The following is a 27,844-nucleotide window of genomic DNA, read 5'->3' on the forward strand; positions in this document are numbered from 1 at the left end:
CAGAAATTTCAGTTGCCATGGGGGAGATGATACATTTGAGAGGTGCTTCTTTGAAGACATCTGATTTGAGAACTTGAGTTAAATACAGCAGATGCCAGTAAATGGCAGTTTAGGAGTGTTAATTATGCTCAGAATTATCATGCCCTTATATTTGATTATACATATATCTTAGTACCATTACATATAATACAATCTTTCCATCTTACTGGTCAAAAAAATAACTTTATTTTATAGAAGAAAATTAAGAAAACGTAGCCATTTTTAAGTGTGACATAAGTGTTTCTTAAATAAAACGTGATATCTTTTTTGGTATTTGTAGGATCTTATGAATCTTATGGAAGGAATTAATCTATTCTAATTTTGTTTGGAGAACTAACTTTTCAATGGATAAAGTAAAATGAATATTGCCTTGTATTAACATTTCAATTAATATAACTTGAAATATTATTTTCTCCTTTCAAATATTCACTGCAAAGATCCTATTCATAAGCATGTCCTTTGTTTTTATTTGGTGCAAGTTTGCAAGCCATTACTAGTACACACAAAACAATTGTTGTGACAGGGATAAAGAGTGGCTTTCCTAGAACTATGGGAGACCTTTGGGTGCTGATGATTCAGTTCCTCACCAAATGTCCAAATTCACCATTCTTGTCCAGCATTCATTTGTCACACTGGTCACAGCAGGTTTACACTGCAGTGATCATCATATCTAAATTTGCACGGCACATCCTGGAATAGGAATTCTCTGTGAAACAGAAGCTCTTACTCCTTTTGGTACAGAAACCTGATAATGGAATTCACTTATATCAGTTGCTCAGAAGCTGTTTCTACTTCCTTTTTTTACAGACATGTCTGGTTCCCTGAGGCAAGAAAAGTGAGACTGAAAAGCAAGAGTTAGGGTAGTTTGCAAATGAGGGCAAACATTAGCAGGGCCATGCCTTGCCTTGAGACTAATTTTTGTTTTTGAAGGTAAGACACTGCATCAATGCATTATCTATTAATACAGTAATTTTATGAGGTACACAATGTCCTATGCTATTTATCACTCAATTAAATTTCATATTGCTTGTCAATAACTTCAGAAACAACAACAAATTGGGCTTTGGCAGATTATTTTCAGTTGACTAACTGGTGGTTGAAGGAATTAATCACTTTAGCTGACGGATTTCTCTTCTTTTAACATGGCAGGCAGGGAAGCATGGTGTGAAGCAGATATATTTATTAAACCACCCTTCAGTTCTGACAGTCAGGGAGGCAACAAAACCTTGAGTTTGATACCCTCTCTTGTGTAAAGCTGGTCTGTTCAAACCCACTTGGAGACGTGCTGCTTTTGTTTTGGTTGATTTTGACACTTGCTTCCACACAAGCTTGTTAAGGTACAACAGCGAGTGAGCCACAAGAAACAACACCCCTTCTTCTCCTGCTGTGTAGGTATGGTGCTCCTCCAAACTCATCATTCAGCTTACAACAGCTATTTTTCCTGGTGAAATCTTCTGTTTGCTTCCATGTTACTTGATAAGGCAACTGTTCCTACTGTGAACTCAGTCACTGTTAATTGCCCAAGCCCAACAAAACTATTTATTATCCAGGGCTTCCAAACTATCCATTGGTTCCATCCAGTGAAAATACCATGAAAATGCTTTGGTAGTGATTTAAAATTTGTGGACTTATCATTCTGGTGTCATGCAAGAATTAGGAACATGATTTCAGACCAGGCCAACTCTACAAGGAGAGTTTTATGAATTTGTGTTCTAAATTGAAGTTGGCCACCTGATATGCTGATATTGTGTAAATGATTCGGTTTTTTCTGTGCTTATCTGGAATGGTGTTCCTCTTCCTTCATTGCTTAACTATTAGGTTAAATAGTAGCACTCCAAGGCTACAGTTAAAAAGGTATATATCACATATTGTGCAGAATATCACTACCAACAAGTAAATCAAAGCCGTGGTAGAGAAAATGCGAATAAAACAAATATGGCAGCACACGTTTTCAAACAGAAGGGTATGTCGAAGGATACTTCTATGGAAAGGACGTCAGTAACTACAGCGCCTTGCCCCCGATGACACAGGTTCCTACTCGCTCGGAAGCCGCAGACAGAAGCTCCCGACTGCGCAGACTGACATTTCTCGAAATCTAAACGCGTGCGGTGCCGCAAGGAGAGGGCACTGGCGGGCCCGGGGCTACCGGGGACCCCGAGCCCCGCTGGCAGCCGCCGGCGCCCCGCGCCTCCGGCACTTCCCGCGCAGGGGCCGCTCCGCGCCGGCCGTGCTCGGCGGGGCGTGCGCGGCTCTGCCCGGCCCGGCCCGGGCCGGCCCGGCGGGGCCATCGCACCGCCCCCGGCCACCGCCCCCGCCCCGCCGCCGCCCTGATTGGGCCCGCGGGAAGGCCCCTCCCGCCGGGCCCCGCCGCCGCCGCGCCGCGCCCGCTCCCCAAATACACCTTGGCGGCGCCGGGGAGCGGCAGCGGCGCCTGCCCAGAGCCCCTCGGCGGGGCTGCGGCCGCGGGCACCCCGCGCAATGGTGAGTGACGGAGGCAGGCAGGGAGCGAGCGGCGCCCGGGGCGCGGCGAGGGGCGGCGGGGACCCTGGACAGCGCTGGGACGGGGCGCCCGGCCGTGGCCGCGGGGCGCTCGGGGCGCGGCCGGGGCCGGGGTCGCGGCCAGGGCTCTCTCCGGCCGGGCGGTGATCGGTGCTGAGCCCCGGGAGCGGGCGGGGGGGCGCGGGAAGCCCTCTCCCCTCGGCGCCCCGAGCCCCGTTCGCGCCGTGCCCCGAGCCAGATATGGGCGTGAGCGAAACAGGCATCGGTTCGGGGCTGGAAGCGCTCGGGGAGCCCGCTGAGGGCTCCAGCCACGAGGGCTACTCCGGCGGCCTTTGTGCATTGTGAGGCTTTCTAAGAATTCACAAACCGCTGGTACCCGTCAAGCTAATTAAACCCATTCAGGCTGCTGCTACTGCGTTATGCTTAGGTAAGGTTTCTTACTCGGTTTTCAAAGCAATTTGTATTATTCCACCTCATGAATTAGACACAAACCTGATACATTTCATCACATACTTGATGCTCTAACAATAACTTCATCTCTGCATCTGCTATTCCAATTATTTCTTTTTCCTAGGAAGAATAAATGAACCCCCAACCTGTGTTGCATTCATGATGATTAGCAGTTTTTCAGTCAATTTTCTTAGCTCTCCTTTCCATTTTATCAAGACTTCAGGCTTGTAATCCCTTTTTTGAGTTTCTGTGGCTAAAGCTCAGTGACCATTACTAGCCTACATTTAGTATTCTCTTTATAAAATCATCACTATCTATAATCATGAGATGCTTGAAAAGCTCTCCTCTCATATGTAAAGGAGTGCTTTTGTACGTTTTATATACATCTTATGTCCTGTCTCAAGCTTGATCTAATGCTGCTTCTAAAATGGCTCTATTTTCAGAGCTGGTTACTTATTCTCTGGATGTAGTAAGAAGGCTTTCTAAGTTCGAAGGATGATTTAACAGGACAAGTCATAAGCAAGGATGCAGTGTGTCTGTAATGCTGTATTTGGGCTTTTCACTTCCACTGGACTACAGGTTACACTGTGCTGCATGTAGGTTGGTCTAAAGACAAATGGACAGACATTTACTATTTGGAATACTAGTAGGAAAACCGAAATTTTTATTCACTTAGATTTTCCAGTATGTAGTCTGAGAATACAGAGCTACAGAAAAATGTAACAGAGGAATTTTTCATAACAAGTGTAAGAGTTTAATTATATTTGTATAAATAGAACAAAGTGTTTTACTTACTTGGAAGTGGTCTAATCTTAGAATTTTATGTAAGACAAAACTCCCAATGGAGCCACTCCCTTTTCTTGTTGTTAGAATTAAGGTGATTTGTTTCCAAACTACAAAACGTAGTCATAAGGAAACATACACTTTAAATCATATAAATGGTTCTGTTACTTTTCTAGGGTCAGGAACAAAAGCTGGTGACAGCCTGTACTGGGAAGAGATTCCTGTAACAGAATATTTTACATAATTAATCAGAGAAGATAAGCAATTCAAGCATCCGGAGAATGTGTTTAAATGTGTTACAAATGTTCTCTTAGTAGGGAGAATTGTAGAGGTTTCTTGCTTGGATTGTGTTGCTTTGGGGTGCTACATATGGCCATACGTTCTGATGACTGTTCTCCTCACTTTGCCAGTAGCAAGAACCTTAAATGAACCAGGTGATTGTAAGGAAGCATGAGGAGTACTATATCATTGATATAAAAAATTTGTGCTCCCCATTCTCAAAAAAAAAAAGCATTTGCTGAAATCATGCTCGTCCAAAGCAGGCAGGAAAAGTATGGAAGGAGAAAGAAGGAAAGCACATATTGAGATTTCCTGGTTGTACTTCTTTTCCTGTGGAAGTATGTTACTTGCAGCTATTATGAGTCATGACAATGAAAGATCAGGAGGCAAACATTGGAGGAGAAGGTAAGGAATTTAGTTCTACAGTGGTTTTTTTACCCTTATTTGATGTCAATAAAATGTCTGACCAAAGTCTCACCTCCTCTCTCCCATTGGCTCACTTGCTGAGTACTCACTTAAATTAATCAAGTTTTTGATGAAACACTGAAAATGAGAAGTCAAAGTTAGGGTCCATAAAAGTAAGTGCTAAGGTTGTGTATATTTGTCTTATTGTGATTAATGCTTTCTTTAAAAAAATCTGTCCTTAGCCTTCTTATGACAGTCTGTTTCAAAACAGATCCCATAGTGAAATGAAAACATAAGTAAGAGTTGATAATAAAATCTAATATGCCAAATATCAGTAGCAGTCAAAACCTGGTTATGCCATGCCATAAAAGATAAAATATCACTGTTATTTTGAGTATGAATGCCATCTGTTTAAAATTCTAAAAAAAACCAACCAAGACTCAAAATAAGCAATCCAAGAAGTCAAGACCGAGTTTATGGCAAACACAGCTATTTTCCTTTTATTGGAAAGACTTGTTCAAGAAAAAGTACTGTAAATTTTATTGTACTTTAAAAAATGCTCAAAAACTAAAAATCAAGCCCCTCAGTAGTCTAAGCAAGCATATGCAATGTTCTAAATTATCAGCAATATGTGTTAGGAGGTACTGGCTGTATTTTGTAGCTACTTTGTAGACTAGCAACAGGTTTTAATTTTTCTTTATAAAACCTTATTCATTTAAGAAAAGTTTAGTGTAGGTAAAAAGAAATATTATTTTAAAAGAGTTTTTGGAAACTACAGGACATGATTTAAAGTATTTTGTTGTAATGTTGTAATCATTATGTTTCAGCTTGCACATTTTATTAGCAAATGAAGTTTGAGCCATTGGAGAGCTGCCATTAGAGTTTTTTTGCTGCAATTCCTTGCACATTTTGTACTTTTTAATTTACTTTTTAAAGACCTTTATTGTCTATGTGTCTTTTAAAATTTACTGCATTTATGTAGATGTTTACCATTGCAGTTAAGATTTTTAGCATTTGAAATTAAATTAGGCCAAATCTTATATTTGACATTACTTTGAATATTCTTTCTAGCTTGTCTTCACCATTTGAGATATGGCTGTATGATGTATGTATGATGTATATTCAGCATGTTTTGCATGAATAGTTGTATGACAAGTAGAGATTCAAGTTTATCATTAAACATAATATATTTTTAAGTCAGTTCAGGGCATAGGTTTTTGTTCGAGAAAGCAACACTGTTCAGGGCAGAATGTTAGTATCTACTTAATTTTAAAATTACAATAGAATTTAAACGTGGTTAAATTGACTAAGGCTTCTAGCTATGGTGTAAACAGCAAATTAATTTTTTCTAATAAAGGCAGCAAACTTTGCTAGAAACAGCAGATTTTCTATAAGGTTTTTGTTTATAGATTCGCCTGCTTTGAGACAATTGAAAAAAACCATGTTAATATCTATAATTAAGACTTTTACTTGTACCATAGGTATTGACTGCAGCTCATTTGGTAATGTGCTGTTCTTCCATTTTTTTGGTTGTCCTACTCGGCTGATGGCAGTTGCAGGTCAGTGCTAGGAAGTGGCTCACCACACAGGCTATTTGTTTTTGTAGATGTGGTGTCTAGAGCAAGCTGACATCTACTCCCTTTTTGTAGGAGTGCACGTTTCACTGTTCTCAGTTGTTCTGCTGCTTCATGACCTAAGTCAGAGCAAATATGATCTCTAGGGATTAATTTTACTTCACCACAGAGAGACCTCACCAAGTCCTGTTCATTGATTCAGACCCCAAGCACCTCTATGAGCTTTAGGGCCTACACAGGCCTTCAGTCTTTGAGAGAATCCCGCCCTATCAGAGCACAGTATTTTGTGATATTCACTTCCACTTGTTTTTCATTCATATTTCCTATTACACGATAGTTTTGTTAAGTGGAATAGGTGCCCTTGCTAAGAATATTACTGCTTTCAGATTTAATTGAGATTTAGTTGTATTTTAACTGACATTCTCATTTGATTCAAATGCCCCCTTCCATGGTTCAAACCTTCACTGCTACTTTTAAGCACCCTCCCAGCTACTTGAACTTGGCAGGATTGTGGTACACATTCTTCTTGATTTTACTGCTCTGACTCTTTAAATTAGTTCCTTTGTATTACTTAGTGTCAATTTGTGAATTGATTTTCTTCTTGCATATTCACTATTCACACTCGAAGTAGCTGCTCCAAGAGAAAGGTGCCCTGCTAGTAGAAGCATTCAAACCAGCCCCTTCGTGCAAGTCAACCCCGGAGGGTAATTCCTTACAGGGAGCACACTAAGCCCAGATCATAACCAAGCTATGACCTTATGTGGTATTTCTGAGAGGGTATTTCTTTCATGAGAGCCCCTGTCTGTACTTCCTGTGCATTTGTATCTGCCTGTGAACACAATGCTGTGCTGTCGATGCTTGAGTGACAAGGCCACTTTTCCTCTGCCCTAAGGCAAGAGGAAAAATGCCTGGAGACTTGCATCCCTGCATGGGGCTGTGGGACACAGAGCTGTCCAGAGCCATCCCTTGGGATGGTTTGGCTATGCCTTGCACTTCATGCATGGCTATGCCCATTGATTGTTTCAGCTAAGTCTGTATAGAAAATAGGTCAGCCATGCAGTGGCTCAGGAAGAGAGCTTTAATTGTGTGGTCGTAATCTAGAAACAGGACATGTGTATCATCGTGGAGAAGACTGGAACCACTTCCAAAGATGTTATCAAGCATTGTGGAATCTAGCACTTAGACAGCTATTTGTATTAGAGAACTGCAGGGAATATCCTGTGCAAGTCATCCAATTGTTTCCCTGTGAGTAATGTAAAAATTTCTTGTTAGAAGGCAATGTGCTAAAAAATTCTTTGTTTATTTTCCCCTCCAAAATGGAAATTGAAAGAAACATACGTTTATGAAGTGAAACTCTTCCTCAGCCCAGTTCTGAGTTATTCAGAACAAAAATGGGTCACACTTTCGGAGAAAATGTATTTTGTGGGAATCCTCCTGGTGTAGTTCTAGAATGTCACTGGTTCTAGGGAGTGCAGTAAAACTTAGGGTTTCTGTGATGCCATGTACAGTAGTTGCTGCTAAACTTGACACTTTTAATGAATAATAGCACAGAAACAAGTTTCTCAATAGTGTATTAGACAGAAGTGTGTTGTATAGAGATGACTGCCTTTCTAATACTGACCGTGGTAAACGTGTGTTTAATTTCATTTTAACCTTGCATTCCATTTGGCACTTGATAGAGATGGAGACTGACAAAAATTGTTCAGGGAAGGCTGATTACCCTCCTTGGCAAATACAGAAACTTTTCACACACAAAAGAGCATTAGTAAAAGCCTAAATACAACAGAGGAACACCTCAGCAATATTTCTAGTTTTTAACTTGGAAAAATTGGGATTTTACATTTGCTCATAATTATTTCTATGATTTGGAGACACAAGACAGTATACTCAAGGTGCTGCCTTCAGGTTTATAGGGAGGGGCATCTGCTTACATGAATAGCTGTGTTTCTCCCTAGCCCTGACTGCAGGCATCCAGGAGCCTAAAATACTCATTGCAGTTCCTGTTTTAAATAGAACTGCTAAAAATGGCAAAATTTCCATGTCTTTGGAGAAAGCATGTATCAATCTAACTTTAAATTTCAGGTTTTTTTTGTTTTTGCCAAAATTGTCTTCACAGTTGTCTCTTGCCTCTTTGCACTGGCAAGCTGAAAGTGGAAAACCGTTTGCCTTCATGATGAGAAAAATCTTTGGTGGACTGAAATTGTGGAAATTTTAGTGAAAATAGAACCATTAGTCCATAGAACAAACTCACAAGGCATATTTAGAGGTAGGATTTTAGAATTTCCCCATGGGAAGACTGGTATGAAGGGAGATAGTCTTATGGCTTAAGTAACTCAGCAAGGCTTTTGGTCAATGGGGAACTGATTTTTTTTTCTCAAAAACGTCAGGAAATCTTGACAGAAATAATTACAATTAATTGTAGATTGAATTAAATGCTTATTTTGATACAGTTAAAGGTTCCCAAACAAGTTGCATGTTATTAAAAACCAGACAAGGGGAAATACATTTCCTTTAAGGAATTACGAAGCCTTCAGAAATAAGTGACATTAAACCTGCTGTGTGTTAGCCGTGAAGATTTAGTGTGAGGATACCTTCCTTGTTCTTGTCTATATAGCACCTGCATCCTTTTATGAGTCCTATCTGCAAAATCTATTAGAATTTTACTTGTGTAAAGTGTTTTCATCCCATTGTTCTTTTTACGATCTCGCTGCCAAATTTTATAAGGTCAGACTCGACTTCTCTAAGTCGCTCATCTACTAAACTAGCCAAGAAACTTGTGCAATCTCTTAACTTGTGCTAAGACATCTGGATTGACTTCTGAGCTCGGCTTCTTTTGTGATCTCCAGCATGGCTAATTTCCCCGCTTAGAAAGGAGGCATAGTTATGGTCCTTTCATATCCCATTTTTCTGTCTTACCCATTCAGGGGGCAAACCCTTCAGGTCAGACTTCATCTTTTGCTGTATATTTCTGTATGGCCCTGGTCTTAATTGGAGCCTTCTGGCTTAAAATAAGCAAGTAATAGGCCTACCCACAGCAAGAGAGAGAGCAGAATGCCAGGTATCAGTGGCACTATTTCTCTGCTAAGCAACCTGTCCAAGGATGAACTCACAGAAGGTTAAATACCAGTATTTAAGTGTAAGCAAAAGTTCTGTAAGAATTTTCAACCCGTTGTGGTCTTGATGACTAAATAGTGACACCTTCATGAATGTTAGAAGGTAATGAAATATTTCCCTTTGCAGACAAAAACGTTGGATTGTGTGGTCGCAATGAAATAACACAGAGGAGACCAGTCTTCAGTCTCAAGTTAGACACAGTTTGCAAAACCTTTTGATGTGCTCATGAAGCAGAGACCACATTTGTAATGTGACGCTGAAAATCTGCAGCTGATCTTGGAAGTTCGTATCAGCTTTGATCAGGTTCACACTTATCCTGTATGTCATATGCTCCAGATCTGTGGGAGATGCAGCACAATAGCCAGCTATATGTGGAAAAAGTCATTGACCATAACAGTAGTAAATTTTAGAAGCAACAGAGGCATGGCTAGTCACACTTTGAAGTGTGCAGCTATACCATGCATGAGATAGAGGTGGGCATCATGACACTGACTATTCTCTTAGCAGATTAGAGACTGGCACTCAGAAATGCCAGTAAAACCTGGCCTTAATGGTTGCTTAATATATGAAATGTGGTTTCATGATACCTTCCTTTGACTTTCTCTTTGAAAATTATTTTCATCTTTAAAATTATTAGTTCCAAGTAACAGTAAGTTCTAAGCAAAAATGGGTTCAAATGATAGAGGGGAATTAAAAGGAAAAAGTATCTTTTCAAATAGGCTTTGAAATGGTGAAGAGCAAGGACTACTGATAGGATACAGGGTTATGATTTACCCATAGCAAAAACTAAAACAGAACATCTATCCCTGCCCATGATGTGGGCAGAATTTTGTTAGCAGTTAGTTGGTACAGGGGAAAACAAGATAAGAAACTGAAATGAGAGAGTGGTAGTGGCAGAAAAACATCTAATGGGGTTAATATGTTTTAAAAAATAGTAGTTATATTGCCATTGTTGTAAGCTACTATATGGTAAATGGCTGATCTATTTAATGCTGGAATAAATATGCCAAAAAAGGCAGTTGTATGGGTTTATGTAACAAATACTCAGTGTTTTCTTTCCTGACTGTTACACTACAGTAATTGAAAACACTCATAATCTTTAGTAAAACATTAATAACTGCATTCAGATCTTTAAACTTAGGTTTGGCACTCTGTCTTTTAGCAAAGAAGCTGCATTACCTAGGAATGCAATCCTAATATCAGTTTAACATAGTATGGGCATTGTGGGATTTAGATGCCTGTTATAAACAGAGCTGAAAACCCAGAGCAAAGGTTTACAACATGAATATGCTGCAAAGATACTTGTGATACTGGGAGAACGTAATTTCTCCATTGCCACAAGATACTTGTAAAGTTAGTGCTTGTGTCTCGTTAAAGCTTGTCAGGTACAAGTATTTAAAATAAATGTTTTGTATTTTCCACATCACCTAAACTGTAAGCAGAAATGTCAGATATTTCTGGCCCCATGTAAAGGAAGATTATACACAGTGCAGCAGACTTTCTTTCCTCCCTGTTTTTTTTTTACCTGTTGAGAGTGCACACTCGGCAAGATTCGTGGTGCTTCAGAATGCTCCAGAATGCCAAAATGCTTTAAAAATACTGTCTTCTTCTTGGCAGGAAATTCTTTGTGAAGGAGATATTACCTCTCTTTATCCTTAAACTTAGGTCTCTGCTTTACATCCTCTAGGAACTCGTGCATCTCATTTCCTCCCCCTGCCCCAGCTGTTCTTATGGCTGCTCAGCCTTTACTCCCTCGGAAGAGGGGGAACTTGCGTGTAGCATCCTCTTTCTGTGCACATAAACAAATACAGAGGTGGAACCTATTATTTGTTACATATTTTCTTTTTTTTCAGGGGCCCAGTGCACAATACTTTTAACTTTCCAGTCAAAGGAGCAATCAATCTTCAGGATTGTATTCAAATAACATTCAAAACCTATTTGAAGTACTTCTCTGAGTACATATGCACTTAGGTTGGCTGGAATTTTATTTTGGTTTGTTTTTATGTTTTCTGCCACAGTTCACTGTCCAGATGCTCTGCTCTTTCACCTCTGAAACAGCTGAACTGTTTTCTTTGCTGGCTTGGATCTACTTTCACAGCAGCAATATGCAACACAGCAAGCTGGACGCGTCGTGTTACGTGGCTCCACTTTTTGAAATGAATGTAGTTTCTTAATGTAATGAGAGAAAACAGGTGTTCAGTGGTGGATTTCCATTTTACAGATTTAGAAAGCAGCACATACAGAGTGGTTATTCTTTAACATTTGGTGGGAAATTGTACTTAAAGGACATTTGGTGTGGAACAGCCACTACACTTAAAGTGAGCCTTAGGTCTTCTCTGGGTAGCTGAAGTGTTGAGACAAAGATTTTTATCAATAACATTTGATTTTAGTTTGGATTCTCAACAAAGTAAATCTGAGATGACTCTGTTGCTACAATTTGGCTGTTGCTCCTGTTTGGGAGCTCCTCCAGACCAAGATTCTCAAGCTGTGTTCTGTGCTCATTTTGCCTGAGGACTGAAGCCCAGCAGTGAAGCATAAATTGCCACACCTTGAATTAAGAACTGGGTGCCCGTACAATTCCTTACCTTCTGTGGTGACACAGTGGGAGGAAGGTCTGTCTTGTGGTTATTGGTGATTGCTGACACCAGTGCACTTCCATGCTGCCTCACTGGAATGCAGGTCAGGGCCTTCAAGGCAGCCAGGTAAGTAGTGCTTCCATCCTGGGATCTCAGATACGTGTGCAGCACTAACTGGTGTTTCAGATGGCCTGATGGAGAGAGAAAAGAGGTTCATTGTCAAACATCTTTAAAAAAGAAAATGTGAAATTAGGAAACAAAGCCTTAAATCAGTAACAGTGGACATCTGGCCTTTATGTTACAAATCAATGCCATTCAAAACAAAATACTAGAAAATAACATAGGAAATGTCCAAGTTTAGGAAGTTTTTACTTCTTTATTGACACAGGGCAGCCTCATTAAACAATGCTGCAAAACAAGGTATGTCATTTCCAGCCCCCCAATAGATGCTTGTGCGGCAAACCAGTGACACTACAAATTGAATCTTGACAGCCAAATCAAGGTAATAAACATGTATCCTTCTTTAATTGTGCAACAGAGTGTAATATATAACCAGCAGAGTTGGTTGAAGCACAAAAACAACCACCAAAAAAATTCTCCTAAAATATTGCTGGAAAGCTCCATGAAATTAGCATGTCAACATGTTCTATAGGCTATACTGACAGATAGCAGAAAAATTATTTGCCTAAGAGCCTACTGAACTTCAGTGGATTTGTAGTAGAGAGAAAGCACTTTATCAGCAAGAGAATTGTTCCATTACAAATAGTTTTGCTCTATTGCCTGTGTCTTCCTTACTTCTTATGGATTTTTTGTTCCTCATATTCTACTATAGGTTTTCTTCTGTTTTTTCCTCCTTGATCCTTTATTCTGTCTGTATCTGCATTTTGTCTCTGTTCATAAAGAACAGCACATACTGCAAAATAAATAAAAAAAAAAAAAGAAAGAAAAACTGCAATCTGGGAAATGAAGACAAGCTTTGATCTTTCAGACTTCGGTAAGAATATTGTGATGTTAACATTGTTGCAGCCAGTGTAGTTATATAGGTTGTGAAATGAAGAAATGTGGGTAATTCTAGGTACCCTGCCTAGAATAGCTCCAGGAGGATTACCCTGTGGTTCATGCAATGCACAATATCCGAGGACCTTGCACAAAAAGTCATTAAAAAGCAGCAGAAGAATCCTTGGGGTTAATATACATTTAATTTGCCTCAATAGTTAAACCCTGAATTTGTACCTCAAATTAGAGGCTGGCAGTTGATACTTATGCTCAAAGTTTCTGCACTGTTCTTTGTTAACCTTTTCTTGGATTTCCATTCCTCCGTATCTCTTAATCTGTGGTGAACGTGGCCATTATCTCTGAGTTAATTTTGCATTCCTTCTCCCTGCTGCTCTCATTTGCATGTGCTGACTTTTCCTGTGCAGAAGTAATCTGAAAAACACTCTGTGCAATTTGATTTCTTTCACATGCTTAAAAGAAGAGTTGAATAAATGGAACGGAAGGATTTGAAAGATCAGTAACTGTGATAACTTCAGCAATTGCACTGGAGACAATAACAAACATCACAGATTGGCTTCCTGTTGAATGTTCAAAATCTGCTTCTGGATTTATTTAATCTTTAGTTTTGTTTACAGAGGTGGTATACACTAACAGCAGGCTAATGTTAGTTATTAAGTGCTTATTTGTTGTGATTAACAAGATTAATTTCTCCTAATACCACATGTGCAAGCTCAATATTTGACAAAAGCTCTCATCTTTATGTAGCTTCATCATTTTAGTGAAAAAAGAAGCCTGTGTTTTGAAAGACAATATAAATTCACATATTTACCTAGCTTTCTGTGCTTTAAATGCATATCTGCTGTATTTTGCAGAAGAGTATTAGAAAGCAACTAAACAATATACTCAAAGTGTTATTGTAATGTATTCCTAAAGCATTCAGTCTCATAGGATACTGATAATATTTTCAAAGGTAAGATGCACTGCTTTTGTGTACTCAAAGCTTTTTTAGAAGAGCAGATTTTGAAAGAGGTGGGCTATGAATAACTATATCTGCCTGTACCATTGTGTGCAAAATGACAGGCCAATCAGTGAAATAAAAAAGGAAGGTGCTAATTTACAGTGCACATGGGCTAAATCAGCAATTCCAATTATTTTTAAACATGTTTTGTAGCAGAAACCATCTGTAGGCATTTAACCAAAAAGAAAGGTGCCTTCTGGTCCTGCCCTGCAAATACCATGGAAGAGAACAACTGGGAAAGTAGCTGATTTCTCTGCTTCTTTAGAGCTGCTTTTTTCTGCCATGGGATATACCTAAAGCAGAATCAGTATCTGATGGCTGTGAAAACACTGCTTCATCCATCTATTCGAATGGGTTGATTACACATCTTCAATCAATATGTTTTTTCAGAAAAGGTACAAGGACATGACCTCAATGCTGCAGGACAAACCATTTTTGTTAATTAGAAGTTCCTGTTTTTACCTTCCCATGCATAGTTTTTAACCTTTTTGTAATCTCAAATGACCTCAGTTCTGTGATTATCGCATCTGCACACTTAGCTGCAAAAACCCAACATTAAAAAGCCAAGGTTGTATTTTGGTTCAAAAATCAGAAAACATTCAATTTAAAAAGCCAAGGTCATATGTTTGTTCAAAAATATGAAAAAATGCAAATTAGTATTTCAGGAACAGCAGTCACAGACCTTTTAGGTTTAATCCTATTCCTGCTATATCCAGAAATCTGCTACGGACTTCGATGGGAGTTGGCAGGAGTGCTTAGCTATGAATAAATATGAAAGGTAGTTGTCAGTGATTTTCAGTGCTAAAATGATTTTATAGACATTGTAAACAGAAGTGACAGGTGGCAAATAGTCAGAAAACTCTGCAAGTGAAATCTGCTAATGAAACACTTTTCTTTCTGCAGACCTAGTTTTCAGACAGTTCTCTAAGATCTGTGGAGTTCATGGAAACTTTTAGTAATTTTATTTATAATACTTTCAGTACTTTTATTTATAAAACTTGCTGTTCATTATAATTTAAAGCTGTGAACAACACAAAGGGAATATTTAACCATATGCACTGTCATTAGACACTACAATCAATGTTTTATGTTGCTCTACAACGCTCTAGTATATTTAGGAAAATAATATTTATGCAAACCTATGTGTCAGTTGTATAAACAGTTACTCACATCAACCTCTCCAAGATCAATATGTGCAGGTACAAATCTCAGCAAGATAATTGTCTTTCAAGAAATAGGGAAAATTTTTTATCATCTATGAAAGATGCTTCACAGTTAATCCAGACCGTGGTGCTCAAATGAGAAGTTACTTCATGCATTACAAATTTAGAGTTTTTAAACAGTTTATTATTTCATTTATTGAAAAAAAAAGATGCAGCAATCCTGGCTAAGTCATGAATACTAGCTAAAGATTTCACTAATGGTATGGGATAAAAGCTTACTAGATTTTGCTTTCATCATTAAATAATTACCTTTTTTTTTTTTACTTTATTTGCTCCTAAATAGCACTTTTGATCTATGAAATAAACAAAAATCAGATTTTTCAGACCTTTAAAGTTAAAGGTCCAGTTAAATGGGTGAAGTGCTATGCATTGCTAAGTTTGAGAGATTGAGCTGTGAGTAGGTATTTGGAAGGAATCAGTAAGCACAACAGTTAACAATGACTTCATGTTCTAGACCCTCAGTGCTTCTCCTTTTGTGGATTCTAATTAAATTCCATTGGCTATGGGCAACACTTTGATCTTTACATTTAACTCCTGCTTATTGTCTCAACCACTGCATGTCCTCAGGACGAGTTTTAATTCTTGAAAAGAAGACATAAACTTATTTTTCTTAGGTTTTCTCTTACAAGTTTTATGAAAGTATTGTACTTTCAGAGACTGCAAATGCAGATTGTGCTATATTTAAAAATATATTCCTTTAAAATGTGAGAATAATTTCTAGATGCACTGAATTGCTTGCCCTCATTGCAGCAGCTCTTCAACTGTTTCCTCATTTGGGCACCCGGATCACTTGAGGTCTCATCAGTTATGTCAGTTCAGTATCAGTATTTCTCAAAAAAACCCAAGCCAGAGACTTGAATAGTGCATCATGGTTACATACAGGTTTCTAGTGTTTGTTGAGGTATCCTTATCTCTGCCTCAGGAAGAATGGCTATGAGCAGTGCAGCTGCAGAGCTCCTGCAGCAGAAGGAGGCCGTGGCTCTCGGGGCGGTATCTCCATCAGAAGTTGCTTAGCTGGGGGTCCAGCCCTGCTGTGGGCCAGGGGTGAGGGGGCACGGATGTGCCACAGCCCAGGGCTGCACTTCATCCTGAGCGTGTGACGGAGGGAGCAGAGGATCAGGTGCTGTGAGCCTGCCTGCTGGGCTTGCTGGGGAGTGTTTTCACAGAGAGGTTTTGACTCACAGGAAGAGAATATTTTTCCCACGCTGTCTTCTCAGCATGCCTCCCTGTTATTTGGTCCTAGCATAGGAAAATATTTACCCTACAAAAGTACTTAATGTGATACTTAAAATGGCAAATATGCATTTTATCAGCAACATTTGGGAATCGATCCTTCCTTTAGCTACATGCCAAAACATGGGTGTAGTAATTAAGGTCCCCTCTTTGCTTTTAACTGAAACCAGAGATGTGGCTGCAATATAACTTTCACATCTGGAGTCTGGGCTTCTCCCAGGGGTATATTTGGATCCAGGGACTTGCTTCAGACCATTACAGGAAAATGAGTCAGTCACAAAACCAATATAAGAAATATAGTGATACTTTAAAATGAAGGGTTTGCCCTGTCTTCAAGAACATTAGTTTCAATATTAAGATCTAGCGTTTGATGTTATTACATAAATGCTAATATTTTAAAGCAGCAGAAATGTCTGCCTCATGACCTTAAAATAAGACATATTAGTAGTTTTGAAGTTGACATATATTCTGTGAAACTTATTTTCAAGATAGATGACAAGATAGAAAAGTAGATAATTTTTTTCTCACAAAACAAAGGTAATTATTTTCTTCATCTCCTGGCTTGGTAGCTGTCTAATGTTGCAGATCACAATCTATTCAACTTCAAGCACAGAGCAAACACTTGATTGTGTCTCTGCTTCTTAAAATACTTTATACAAAAAAAAAAGGTAGATAGGTGAGGAAATTCCACATTACATGGGGAGAAAGATTTCTTGTAAAGCAAAGTCTAGATTTTTAGCTTGCTGTAAGCAGTCATATGGGACAGTCACTGGGATGAGTTACAATACTGAATTTGGATTTACTAAAATGTTTGGACTGTTAAAACAATGATTGATTGGTATGATTTGTATTATTTTATCATAGCTGCTTTACTATCTTTTACTTTGTTTGGTAATCACTGCAATTCCACTAATTCAGTAAGATCTCTGGTGTGCTGTGGTATTTCCTTATTATCAAAAGTATACTGTGACTTACAGAAAAATATTGACTCTACTTGTATTAGAAATAGCCCTAAACAGAGCTCTGTCTGGTAATGAGAACACTGGAACTGGGCTTGCACAGCACACAATGGCAGTTAGTGCTTTGGAGAAAAAACGGTAAAAGACTACTCTTAAAGGGCTCTGAGTAAAGACAGATCAGAACCAGGACTGACTTGAAAGAAAGAAGGGTGGAAATTTTGGGTGTACAAGCAGGAAAGTTAATGCCTGGCAAAGTATATTCCTTTTGGGAGCTGGAGTGGAATTTGAGATTGCTGAATCTCCTAATTTCGTGGGCACCAGTAAATTATTGTGAAGTCCACTGTTCAATATCATGTCTTATCCTGATCTATAGAGAGGATAAGAACATTTCATCAGTTATTGCCTTTGCTCAGGTAGCAAAAATATGTACTGTGAAAAAACCTAGAATCTTTCAGGAAAGAAAGGAACTACTTTGTAGAGTAAGTAAAGCCAGTGTCTACACTGACACAAGGGTGGTAATGATTTAGGATTGAATGGTCACATACATTAGGGGGTTTCTAGACCTCAACTCCTTTCCTGTGCAATACCCAAACAAATTAATGCTTTGAGGGGTATGTACCCTGGGCATGTTTAACAATGAAGCAACCAATGAAAGATTAACTTACTTGTACAGGATTTAATAAGACTGATAAATACTTACTTTAACTTCTTAAAAAATGAGCTTATATATTGATGTGGACTTCAGGTGTTTACTCTTAGTATTTTAGAAACCTCCTTAAGATCCTTGGAAACAGACCAATCACCAGGGCTTTGATTTTGTTGCTACCCACAGCACTTGAAGTAGAAAAAAATAAGATACAGATATTGTACTGCATATTATTTAGAAAAAATTTACAAGATTTAGTTATTTTAGCTGTGTTTTTCAGCTGATAGGCAGAGCAGCTGAAACAGAAATGAGCTGCTACTGATAGGGTGGGTGCTGGGTCCTAACCTGTCTCACTAGAAGCTGGTTGTGTTTTGCCCGTGCATAAGAGGAACAGCTCCTGCCTTGCTCTCTGCAGAGGCACTGATTGGCAAGGGGCAAAAGGCAGGGATTTCTGAATCCCACAGAGATTAGAGATGAGTGGGAATAGCAAGCCTCTTTCTTACATGAAGGCAGAAGTTAATAACTGCTTCGGTGAAGGCAAAGGCTTCCACCCCACTCCTGCAAGTGCTGCAATCACTCTTGTACTAGAGAAAGTTAGATTCAGTAAGCCGTATCTTTTGACTGCTGAAAAAAACTCTAATTTTTTTTTTTTTAATTCTTGCTCAACATGCAGCAGTTCATCTAACAAAGGGATATGTATAATTTAAAATTTAAAAAATGACATATCATCATACCATATTCTGTCTTACTGTGAGCAAAGGACTCTGCTTGTTGTAAGAGAAAAGTATTTAATGCTGGTTTTAATTTTTGTGCCATGTCCATAAATTAAGATTGTAAACTACCTTTAGCTACTGTTGACAAGTGGTATTGCTTAATTCTTATAAATGGATGTGTTAATATTAGGGGTTATACTGTATGATTGATTCATTGATCTGTATTGCAAGACAGTGTCAAGAAATGTTGTAATAAAGGAAATATTCAGAAGCAGCTAGTACAAATAAACATACAGGAATGCATTTTGACTGTGAGACAAGTGTAGATGTAAATTTAGAATGAAATGTTTGTACAAAGCATTTTGAGCACTGTTAAGTTATTCTGCAGCTATGACTATAGTGTGTAAAGTCATCTTCATTTTTCTGAGTGGCACAGTGCCATGTTGTATTCAGTCAGACACTAAATAAATTGGTTGCTCGTAGATAGATCTCACAGCAGATTATTTAATTTTAATTTTCAATTTGTTTCCCAAGGTAACTATGACATCAATTAATGTGGCAGAGATGGAGAATTCACATTAAACACTGCTTCTCCCCTGGGATGAGCTCTCTCAAACAATGTTTGGAGAGGAATTAAAACCAGAAAACTTTTTTCATGTTTCTTTTCTTTTATTTATGATCAGAAAATGTCTAAAGATACGGCGAGCAATGGGAGGGCCGGTGTTCCTCATTCCTGAAACATGTCTGCAGGTGTTTGACTTAATCTGTGATGTGTGGTATCATCTTTGTCGTACCATTTGAAGGTCCATTTACTGCTGAAATTCTTTCTATGATTTCTACACTGGGGATTCATTATCTTTCTCCTGTCAGACCTTTAACACCACTGTCTAACTACCGTCTGAGTGAGACAGATTTTTGTATAACACAACAGACTTTTTTTCTGAATATTACTTAAATTAAGTGCAAGATGCACTTAGGATACCAGATGCAAACTTGATGTTTTAATAAAGGAAGACCTAGTCTATGCATAGAGGGGTTGGTTTTTTTTTCAGTATTTGAATCCTCTGAAGTGTCATGGAATTAGGTTTTCCACTTTGTTAATTTGCTGATGTGATTTGGGGGGTTTTATCATTGCAGAGGTCAGGAAGAGTTTTGAACTGACCACTGCTGGAAAAATTGTTATACCTGTTAAATTGATAATGGTTTTGAATTGTGATCTCTGTTATCAAAGAACCATACAGTTTGTTCCTGAGAAAACAAGAACTTCAGGATTCTTAGAAAGTGGTCCTTAAGAAAACTTTCTTTAGGAACTGTGTCTTCATTGTTTTGACTTTAAAGATCTGATACTGGTTTTGTACAACAGCATTATTGCTAGAAACATCATGGATACCCATGTTCTTGAAAATCAATGATAATGTGTTCATAAATAGCAACTGGCAGGAGCCCAGGGTCATGTTCAGATCAAGGGCAAAGATTCCAGTCCCCACCAGGGCAGGAAGAGGCTGAATGTAGGTGTCCTGCAGTGCAAAGGATGGTGTCACAAAAAGAAGCTGCAGACACAGTAGCTGCATGTTCAACAGCTTTGTCAACTCGGGAATCTTCACATCAGTGCCCATTTTGCCCTGAAAAAGTCTTTTCCCATGCCCATCTTCTTCCCACTTGGCAGCTTCTACAGACTTTACAGGTGTAAAATGATGCCATCACTTCCTTTACAGAACTGATTCTACATGCCTGGATATTTTTCCTATCACAATAAGTGTAATTTAATTAAAATACAATATCCTGGCATGGAAGTGAACCCCAAATAGTTCCAGATTATTGTTTTCTAAAAATAGAGAAATAGTTTCATCAGCAGGAAAAAAATAACCAAAGAAAGAGAAAACCCTTGAAAACCATTGGTAATTGCTGAGGGTGATTCGCTTTCTTTGTTCTTAGGTTAGTGCAAATGCAGTAAATATTTGTTGTTATCTAATTCAGCCATTAATTCACTCTTACATTCTTCACTGAGAAACTTTTTTAAAGAGTGTTTAAATAGCAGCATATACTATTGCAGTGTTGCATTCCCTGGGAGATGTTTTAAATGTTTAATTCTACATTTTTTCACCAAAATATATTTCAGAGTTTTTTCCTTTCAAAGTGCTGATGAACTTGGTTTAAGAAGTTTTAGTAGTTATTTTATAAATTCAAAATTTATCTTGAAATTTAAGGCCCAAATTCAGCAGAGCATGGGAGTATTTATGTAAGATCCATCAGAGCCATAATTTCATTTAGCTTTGACAATGGTGCATGTATATATATGTATGTTTACTTCAGTACACAGATCCAACTACAGAAAATACGGTTCTTTTCTGCTTTTCTTTCTTAGTGTAGTAATATTGGGTATGTAATGGCTTCTGAATAAAAATATCTATACATATATATATATATATATAAAACAATGCTTACAGTATAAAGAATTATGTATATTTATGTATTTGGAGTATAGTTCTTGCTTTAAATTTTTCACTGCCTTATTTGCTACAGAGTGTTATTCAGCAATAAAAAATGAAGCATATTCATACTGATGTCCATGCAGCAGAAACAAATGAGTTTCTGAGTAAAAACTGAAATCAGAAATATAAAATGTTATGTAAACATTCTTCAGCCTCTTGTTCTTACCATTGTGTTTATTGATTCTTAAAATAAGACGGTAATTTTGATAGATGTCCCCTCGAACCTGGCCTGACACCATCAGTATTACAGCATACCTTAAAAGGGGCTTTTCTGCCAAATATTTTTTGCAGCAGCAGGTCCAATCAAAGTGGCGCCTGCCTATTTCTCCTTTTATCCCTGGCATTTGTGCTGTGTCTGCAGCATTCCTCTGCTGTGCCATTCATTCCAGCTGTTTCAAAAGCAGCAGCTGATAACCTGTATCAGAGAATTAGTTATTTTTAACCCTGATACAGTTGCCATGTGACCCCAAATGCCCTTGGGGTGTCTCAGGGGCAGAAACAAATGGTGTAGTGCACAGGCTTATTAAAGCTGTAGTGCCTTTGAAAGAAATTGTTGTTGTATCTCCAGAGAGAAAAATGTAATACTTAGCTGCTTCCAGAGTCACCAAAAGCTCTTGAGGATTATTTTTAAAGAGTATTATATGAGGATGAGAGGATCTGATTCAATGAGATATGGTCAATAGAAAATGAAAGAAAGAGCCTTTTTCAGATTTCAGGTAAATCATCTTCACTAAACCGTGTCCCTAAGTGCCACATCTACACATCTTTTAAATACCTCCAAGGATGATGATTCTACTGCTTCCCTGGGCAGCCTGTTCCAATTTTTGAGCACCCTTTCTGTGAAGAAATCTTTCTTAATATCAGTCTAAACCTCCCTTGTTAAAACTGGAGGCTGTTTCTTCTCATCTTGTCACTTCTTACCTGAGAGAATAGACTGACCCTCACCTTGCTACAGCCTCCTTTCAGGCAGTTGTAGAAGCAGTAAGGTCTTTGCTGAGTCTCCTTTTCTTCAGGATGAACACACACAGCTTCCCCAGCTGCTCCTCATGAAACTTGTACCCCAGATCCTTCACCAGCTCTGTTGTCCTTCTCTGGACATGATCAAGCACCTCAATGTCCTTCTTGTAGGGGGCCCAGAACTGAACACAGGATTCAAGGTGCAGTCTCGCCAGTGCCCAGTACAGGGGGAAAATCACTTCCCTGGTCTCCTGCTGGCCACACTATTGCTGATACAGGCCAGAATGCCATTGGCCTTCTTGGCCACCTGGGAACACGCTGGCTCATGTTCAGCTGGCTGTTCACCAATACCCCCAGCACCTGGTCCTTTTCTGCCAGGCAGTTTTCCAGTCGCTCTCTCCAGCCTGTAGCACTGCATGGGGCTGTTGTGACCAAGGGCAGGAAGCATCACTTGGTCTTGTTGAACCTCCTATTATTTGCCTCAGTGCGTAGATCCATCCTGTCCAGATTTGCAGCAGATCAACATTCCCACCCAGTTTTGTGCTGCCTGCAAACTGACTGAGGGTGCAGTTGATGGTCATTGATTGTCAAGGTCATTGATAAAGATATTAAACAGGGCTAGCCCCCGTACTGAGCCCTGGGAACCCCGCTAGTGACTGGCTACCAGCTGGATGGAGCTCCATTCACCAACACTCTGTGGGCCTGGCCATCCAGCCAGATCTTTGCCTGGCAAAGGGTATGCTCGTGCAAGCCATGAGCAGCCAGTTTCTCCAGAATGTTGTGGGAAGTGGTGTCAGAGGCTTTATTTGGGTCTAGGTAGACTTCGTCCTTTTCCTTCATCCCCTAAGCACGTCACCTTGTCATGGAAGGAGACCAGACTTGTCAGGCAGGACCTGCCTTTCCTAAACCCATGCTGGCTGTGCCTGATCCCCTGGTAGTCCTGCATGTGTTGTGTCATAGCACTCAAGATGATCTGCTCCATGACCTGCCCTGGCTGACTGAGCCTGACTGAAGTCAGGCTGTCAAGGTGTATCCTCCCTCTGACTTGTCATGGATGGACGTTACCTTAACTAACCTCCTGTGAACTGGGACCTCCCCAGTTGGTCAGGACTACTGGTAAATAATGGAAGATTATTTGGTGAGCTCTTCTGCCAGTTCCCTTCATACCCTTGGGTGGATTCCATCTGGTCCCATGGACTTGTGTGCCTTAAGCTGCATAGCAGGTCACGGACCATTTTCTCCTGGTTTATAGGGGCATCATTCTGCTCTCTGTCTCTGTCTTCCAACACAGGGCCTTAGTACCCTGAGGGCAACTGTTCTTGCTATTAAAGACTGAGGTAAAGAAGGCACCAAGTACCTCAGCCTTTTCCTCATCCTTTGTCACTTTGTTTCCTCCTGCATCCAGTAAAGGATGGAGATTCTCCTTGGCCCTCCTTTTGTTGCTGATGCATTGGTAAAAATATTTTTTGTGTTTTACAGCAGTAGCCAGATTAAGTTCTAGCTGGGCTTTGGCCCTGTAACAAATGGAACCATTATTAAAATTAAAAGTGCAGGTGTTTTTTTAATGTGTTGTTTGGAAAATAGCACCTTCAAAAGCATAAAAATCCCTTGGTGTTTCCAAGCAACTGCAGTTGTGTAGTCAAATTCCCAAGATGTGAGTTGTCACCAGTCAATTGTTTTTACAAGAGAATCTAACCTTTGGTCTTGGATGGTTTGTTGTTTAAGAAGTACACACACTAGTCATATGTTTCTCTATTACATAAAGAACATCTTGGACATCAAGTAAATTTAGACCTAAGAATTCTTATAACTAATCTGTTTCATTGTGCCATATGAGGTAGTTTTTAATAGCTACTTATAAAGAATTTAAAAGTTTTCCTCATTGGAATTCCACTCTTTCAGAAACCTCATCCATCAATGTGACTAAATATGTGTCAGATAAGACAAGTCCTCTGCCTTAATCACTTTAATACCAACTCATACAAAACTTAACTGTGCATGCAGCTTGAGTTACCTGAAGCACTGAATTCAGTAGATATTACATGCTCAAAATGGCACGTGAGTTTAAGTGCTTTCCTGAGCAAAGTCCTCAAAAAGCCCTTATTTTAGTGTACTTAAGATAAAACTGGCACATCGTGGGAATTTAAAAGAGAAAATAAATGTTTGTAATTTTTTCTTTTTTTCTTGTTTTGTAGGGGCACAAGTATTTTGCTGTGGTGATTTATAGCTACCAATAACCTTCCACAGTGGTTGCCTTATCAACCTATTTTTCTGGCATCTTCTGCTCTTGTTAGTAAACAGAAGAGAACTATTAAACACAAAGCCAAGTACTCCTAATCTCAAGAGAGAGACTTCGTACAGTATGTTCTGTACAAAACTGAAAGACTTGAAGATCACAGGAGAATGTCCTTTCTCCTTACTGACTCAAGGTCACATTACTGAGGAACATGACAAGGACTGCACAGAAAACAGCTCTAGAGCAGCTTTGCCCATCTGCAAAGAAGTCCACGAAAAAGATGGTCAAGGAAACCTTCCACAAAGGAAAACAAGCAGAAGTAGAGTGTACCTGCACACACTAACTGAAAGCATCTGCAAACTAATCTTTCCTGAGGTAAATAGATACTTCGTAATAATAAGACTTTAATAGCACTTAATTGTAAATGTTAAAAAAGTATTTTACGCCTGCCTTTAGATGTAAGCCTTTAGAAAGTTGTTTTGACTTCAGAGTTTTTGTTCTTATATAGTTCTCCATAGTTTAAATCCACTTCCATTCCTTCTGGATATAATTTTGCCACAATCTGTTTTGTACACACCATTCCTTCCACTGTATTTCCCCTATTTTTGCCTTGTATTTGTAACCTTTCACTGATCTTTTTAATTGTTCTTTTTAAATCCAGCTATTTCTGTAGCATTTTTTTACACAGAGATATAGTAATAGAAATTCTGCCTTGTTACCTAATTATGTAAATTATGTGGTCATCTCATCAGTTCACTTAACTGAATCCAAACTGCTAAGTGCATTAGTCATTATCGCAAAAAAATTAAAATAGCTGTTTCCATCTGCTATGATGCTAACCTCCTGTCATACTATTTTTAAAAACATTACTGTTCGTGTTTACCACAAAGATATTCTTATGTCTCTGCTCAACTTGAGAACAGGTCCAGTGCAGGCCTGCTTGAGTGGAGATGAATACCATGGTTTATCTCTGTAAAAAGAACATGAAAAAATGTAGCTCCATAACATTCAACTCTTGGCCTTGTCTCAAATTCAGTGGAAGGTTTGAAGGAACTGACTGACAAATGTTGGGAATACAAATAGCAAATGGTCAATTCGGTATAGTTATTTAATTGCAATTCCATTACTTGGATATTCAGTGTGCCTTACTTAAAGTGCTGGAGTTTTGTTAAATCTGTTTGCAGATAATGGTTATGCAGCTCTTCATCTATTACCCATTTACTAAACCTCTAGATAACTAAGTTTTGGAAAACTCCTTTTTACATCTGCTGCACTTACACAGATGGAATTCATTCCTTTAAACCTTTAAACTGATCTTTGAATTTAAAAAGAATAAGACTTTTAAGCCAAAAATGAACTGGCAAAGCACCCTTTCCAGGGTGTCATGATTGCTGTATTCCTTTTCTAGTATATAGTTGTTGGTGGGATTTTTAATAACGGGGTTTTTTTTTTTCTCTTTAAAGAGTGATATAAATGTATGCAGTTACCTATTACATCATCATGATAGTCTAGTTCATCAGTTGGGACAAAAGCTTGGCAAAGTGATGATATTATGACCATGTACCCTAGGAACCACTTAAGTTCAAAGTTATTGTTGCTGCTATTTACAATTATTCTGCTCATATTTATTAGAACTTTGTCCATGTTCTCATGCTGGTTTGGGGTAAAGCCGTAAGCATCTTCCTAATCCTGGTTTTCCATAAAAGGGTTTTGCTTGTTTAGAAACATTTTTCATTGCTTAGATACTTTACAGTACCTTACTTAAACACCATTGAGTAACATCATCTTCCTTCCTACTCGAAGCTCCAAAACAGGGCTGCATCATGACCCCTATTGATTCATGAACTTCTCATGGAAACAGCGAGCTATGCATGGAAATCCAGGACAATGCATCCACACAACTTTTTGATTAAATTTGAGATATAATGTAGTGCCTGTTGTTGTTTTATTTTCTTCTTTCTTTACAGAAATATAGAGAATATTGCTCATATATAAGTAATGAATTGAATGGCATTCCACTTGCTGTATCAGTTTCTACACAGATGTAATTTATTTTGTATTCATATACATGGTATGGTATATTGTATATACATAGATATATACCTATATGTATCTAATTCACTTTAGATTTTTGCATGGAAAACATTTCCAGAATATAATGCCTTGCTTTCACATGATATTTTCTTTAGTTGTGCAAACTTTCCTCCTGAAAATACAAAAAGTAAAAGATGCAGTAAAAGCTGCTTGTTTCTTCAGGGAATGAGAACCAAAGAAAAGCCAGGCCACAGGAAGGCTCACGGCCAAATTCTGTCATGCCAGTATAGTACTATTCTATGACCCTGTCTGTGTGGGAAGTTTGGGTTTTGAATATCAGAGACTACATACATATGACAGCTTTACTGGCCCTAACAATTTGAAATATGCACATTTAGAAAATGTTCCATCTGTTCTAGTTAGGAGCTGCAGAAGGGATATGGAATCATGGGATTGAAGTAATTTAAGGCAAATACTCATTATGCTCTAAAATGTCTTTTATTAGATAATCCTTTTACAAAGGATACCTACAGTGACTAGATTTTCATCTGGAGGATATTTGGGATTGTGGCATACACAGCCAAAATTATTCTTTTTCTTTAAAAGAATGGTGCTAACATTGTCTTGAAATGCTATAGTCTTGAAAACATAAAAGCAGGTAATCTGAGGCATAGAATGTTACACTGATCTTTTATAGCTGCATTTGAAACTGTCACCTTTTTCAATTTCTGTCTTGACACTATGGAAAATTGCCCTGAAAATGGGGAAATTGCCCTGAAAAAGTCCAACTCTTCATATTCCAAGAAAAGTTATTTGCTCTAAGATTTACTTTTAACTGTTTTGCTTTGGGCATAATGCAGAATATAAGCAGCTTTTTCTGTTAGGAGTATCTATCTTAAACTGAAAAGATTTTTTTCCTGTATTTTGTATTCATGGTACTGCGTGTTTTCTGGGGGGAAGATGTGTAATAATAGAAAGCTGTGTTAGTTATACTTATTTCTTAGCAGCACTGTCTTTATTGCCATCTGAAAACTTGGAAGTAAAGAATATCACTGTATTTAAAATACACAACTGCTGGTGCACATGAGCTGAGGGGCTTAATTATAGAAGGACTGAAGCTGAGGAGATGAACATAAAGTAAACCCCGTAACCACAGAACTGACATACTGTTTCTAACAACAATAGTGTCTTGAAAAAAGTCATTAGTCCCAAGGATGGCAAACTAATTCTTTGTATAAAAATGTTATCTCATGATTAAATTTTCATCAGTGACATAGATACATATGACATACATATTTTTTTCCCCAGTTTGAAAGGCTAAATCTTGCACTGCAGAGAACACTAGCAAAACACAGAATAAAAGAAACCAGGTATGTAAGTGTAATGGGTTTGTAACTAACTTCACTGCAAAAATGTTTTTCAGATTGCTCATAAGGACTAGGAATGGGGTGGTGACCGGGAATCAAGACTTCTGGAATTTGTTTTCAGTTATCTTGTCAAATTGGTGTGTAACATTTCATGTAATGTAAGCTAGTAATGATTTTGCTTATTTTAAAATATTCACAAATATTTATATCACTCACAAAGTTGTCTTAATGGGCAAATTGTACAGGGAAAC

General features: G+C 38.5%; 1 protein-coding gene across 1 annotated transcript in view; it reads left to right on the forward strand.

Moving 5' to 3' along the window:
* The first annotated feature begins 2,426 nt into the window (after nucleotides 1–2,426).
* Nucleotides 2,427–27,844, forward strand: part of GUCY1A1 (guanylate cyclase 1 soluble subunit alpha 1) — a 37,709-nt gene continuing 12,291 nt past the window's right edge. Inside the window, exons 1-3 of the mRNA XM_069013558.1 lie at nucleotides 2,427–2,520; nucleotides 24,152–24,567; nucleotides 27,535–27,596. Coding sequence (XP_068869659.1) covers nucleotides 24,319–24,567; nucleotides 27,535–27,596 — 311 coding nt within the window. The 5' untranslated portion in view covers nucleotides 2,427–2,520; nucleotides 24,152–24,318. The remainder of the gene's footprint in view (nucleotides 2,521–24,151; nucleotides 24,568–27,534; nucleotides 27,597–27,844) is intronic.

This window comes from Aphelocoma coerulescens, chromosome 4 (assembly GCF_041296385.1).
Source record: "Aphelocoma coerulescens isolate FSJ_1873_10779 chromosome 4, UR_Acoe_1.0, whole genome shotgun sequence".
Classification (NCBI taxonomy): Eukaryota; Metazoa; Chordata; class Aves; order Passeriformes; family Corvidae; genus Aphelocoma; species Aphelocoma coerulescens.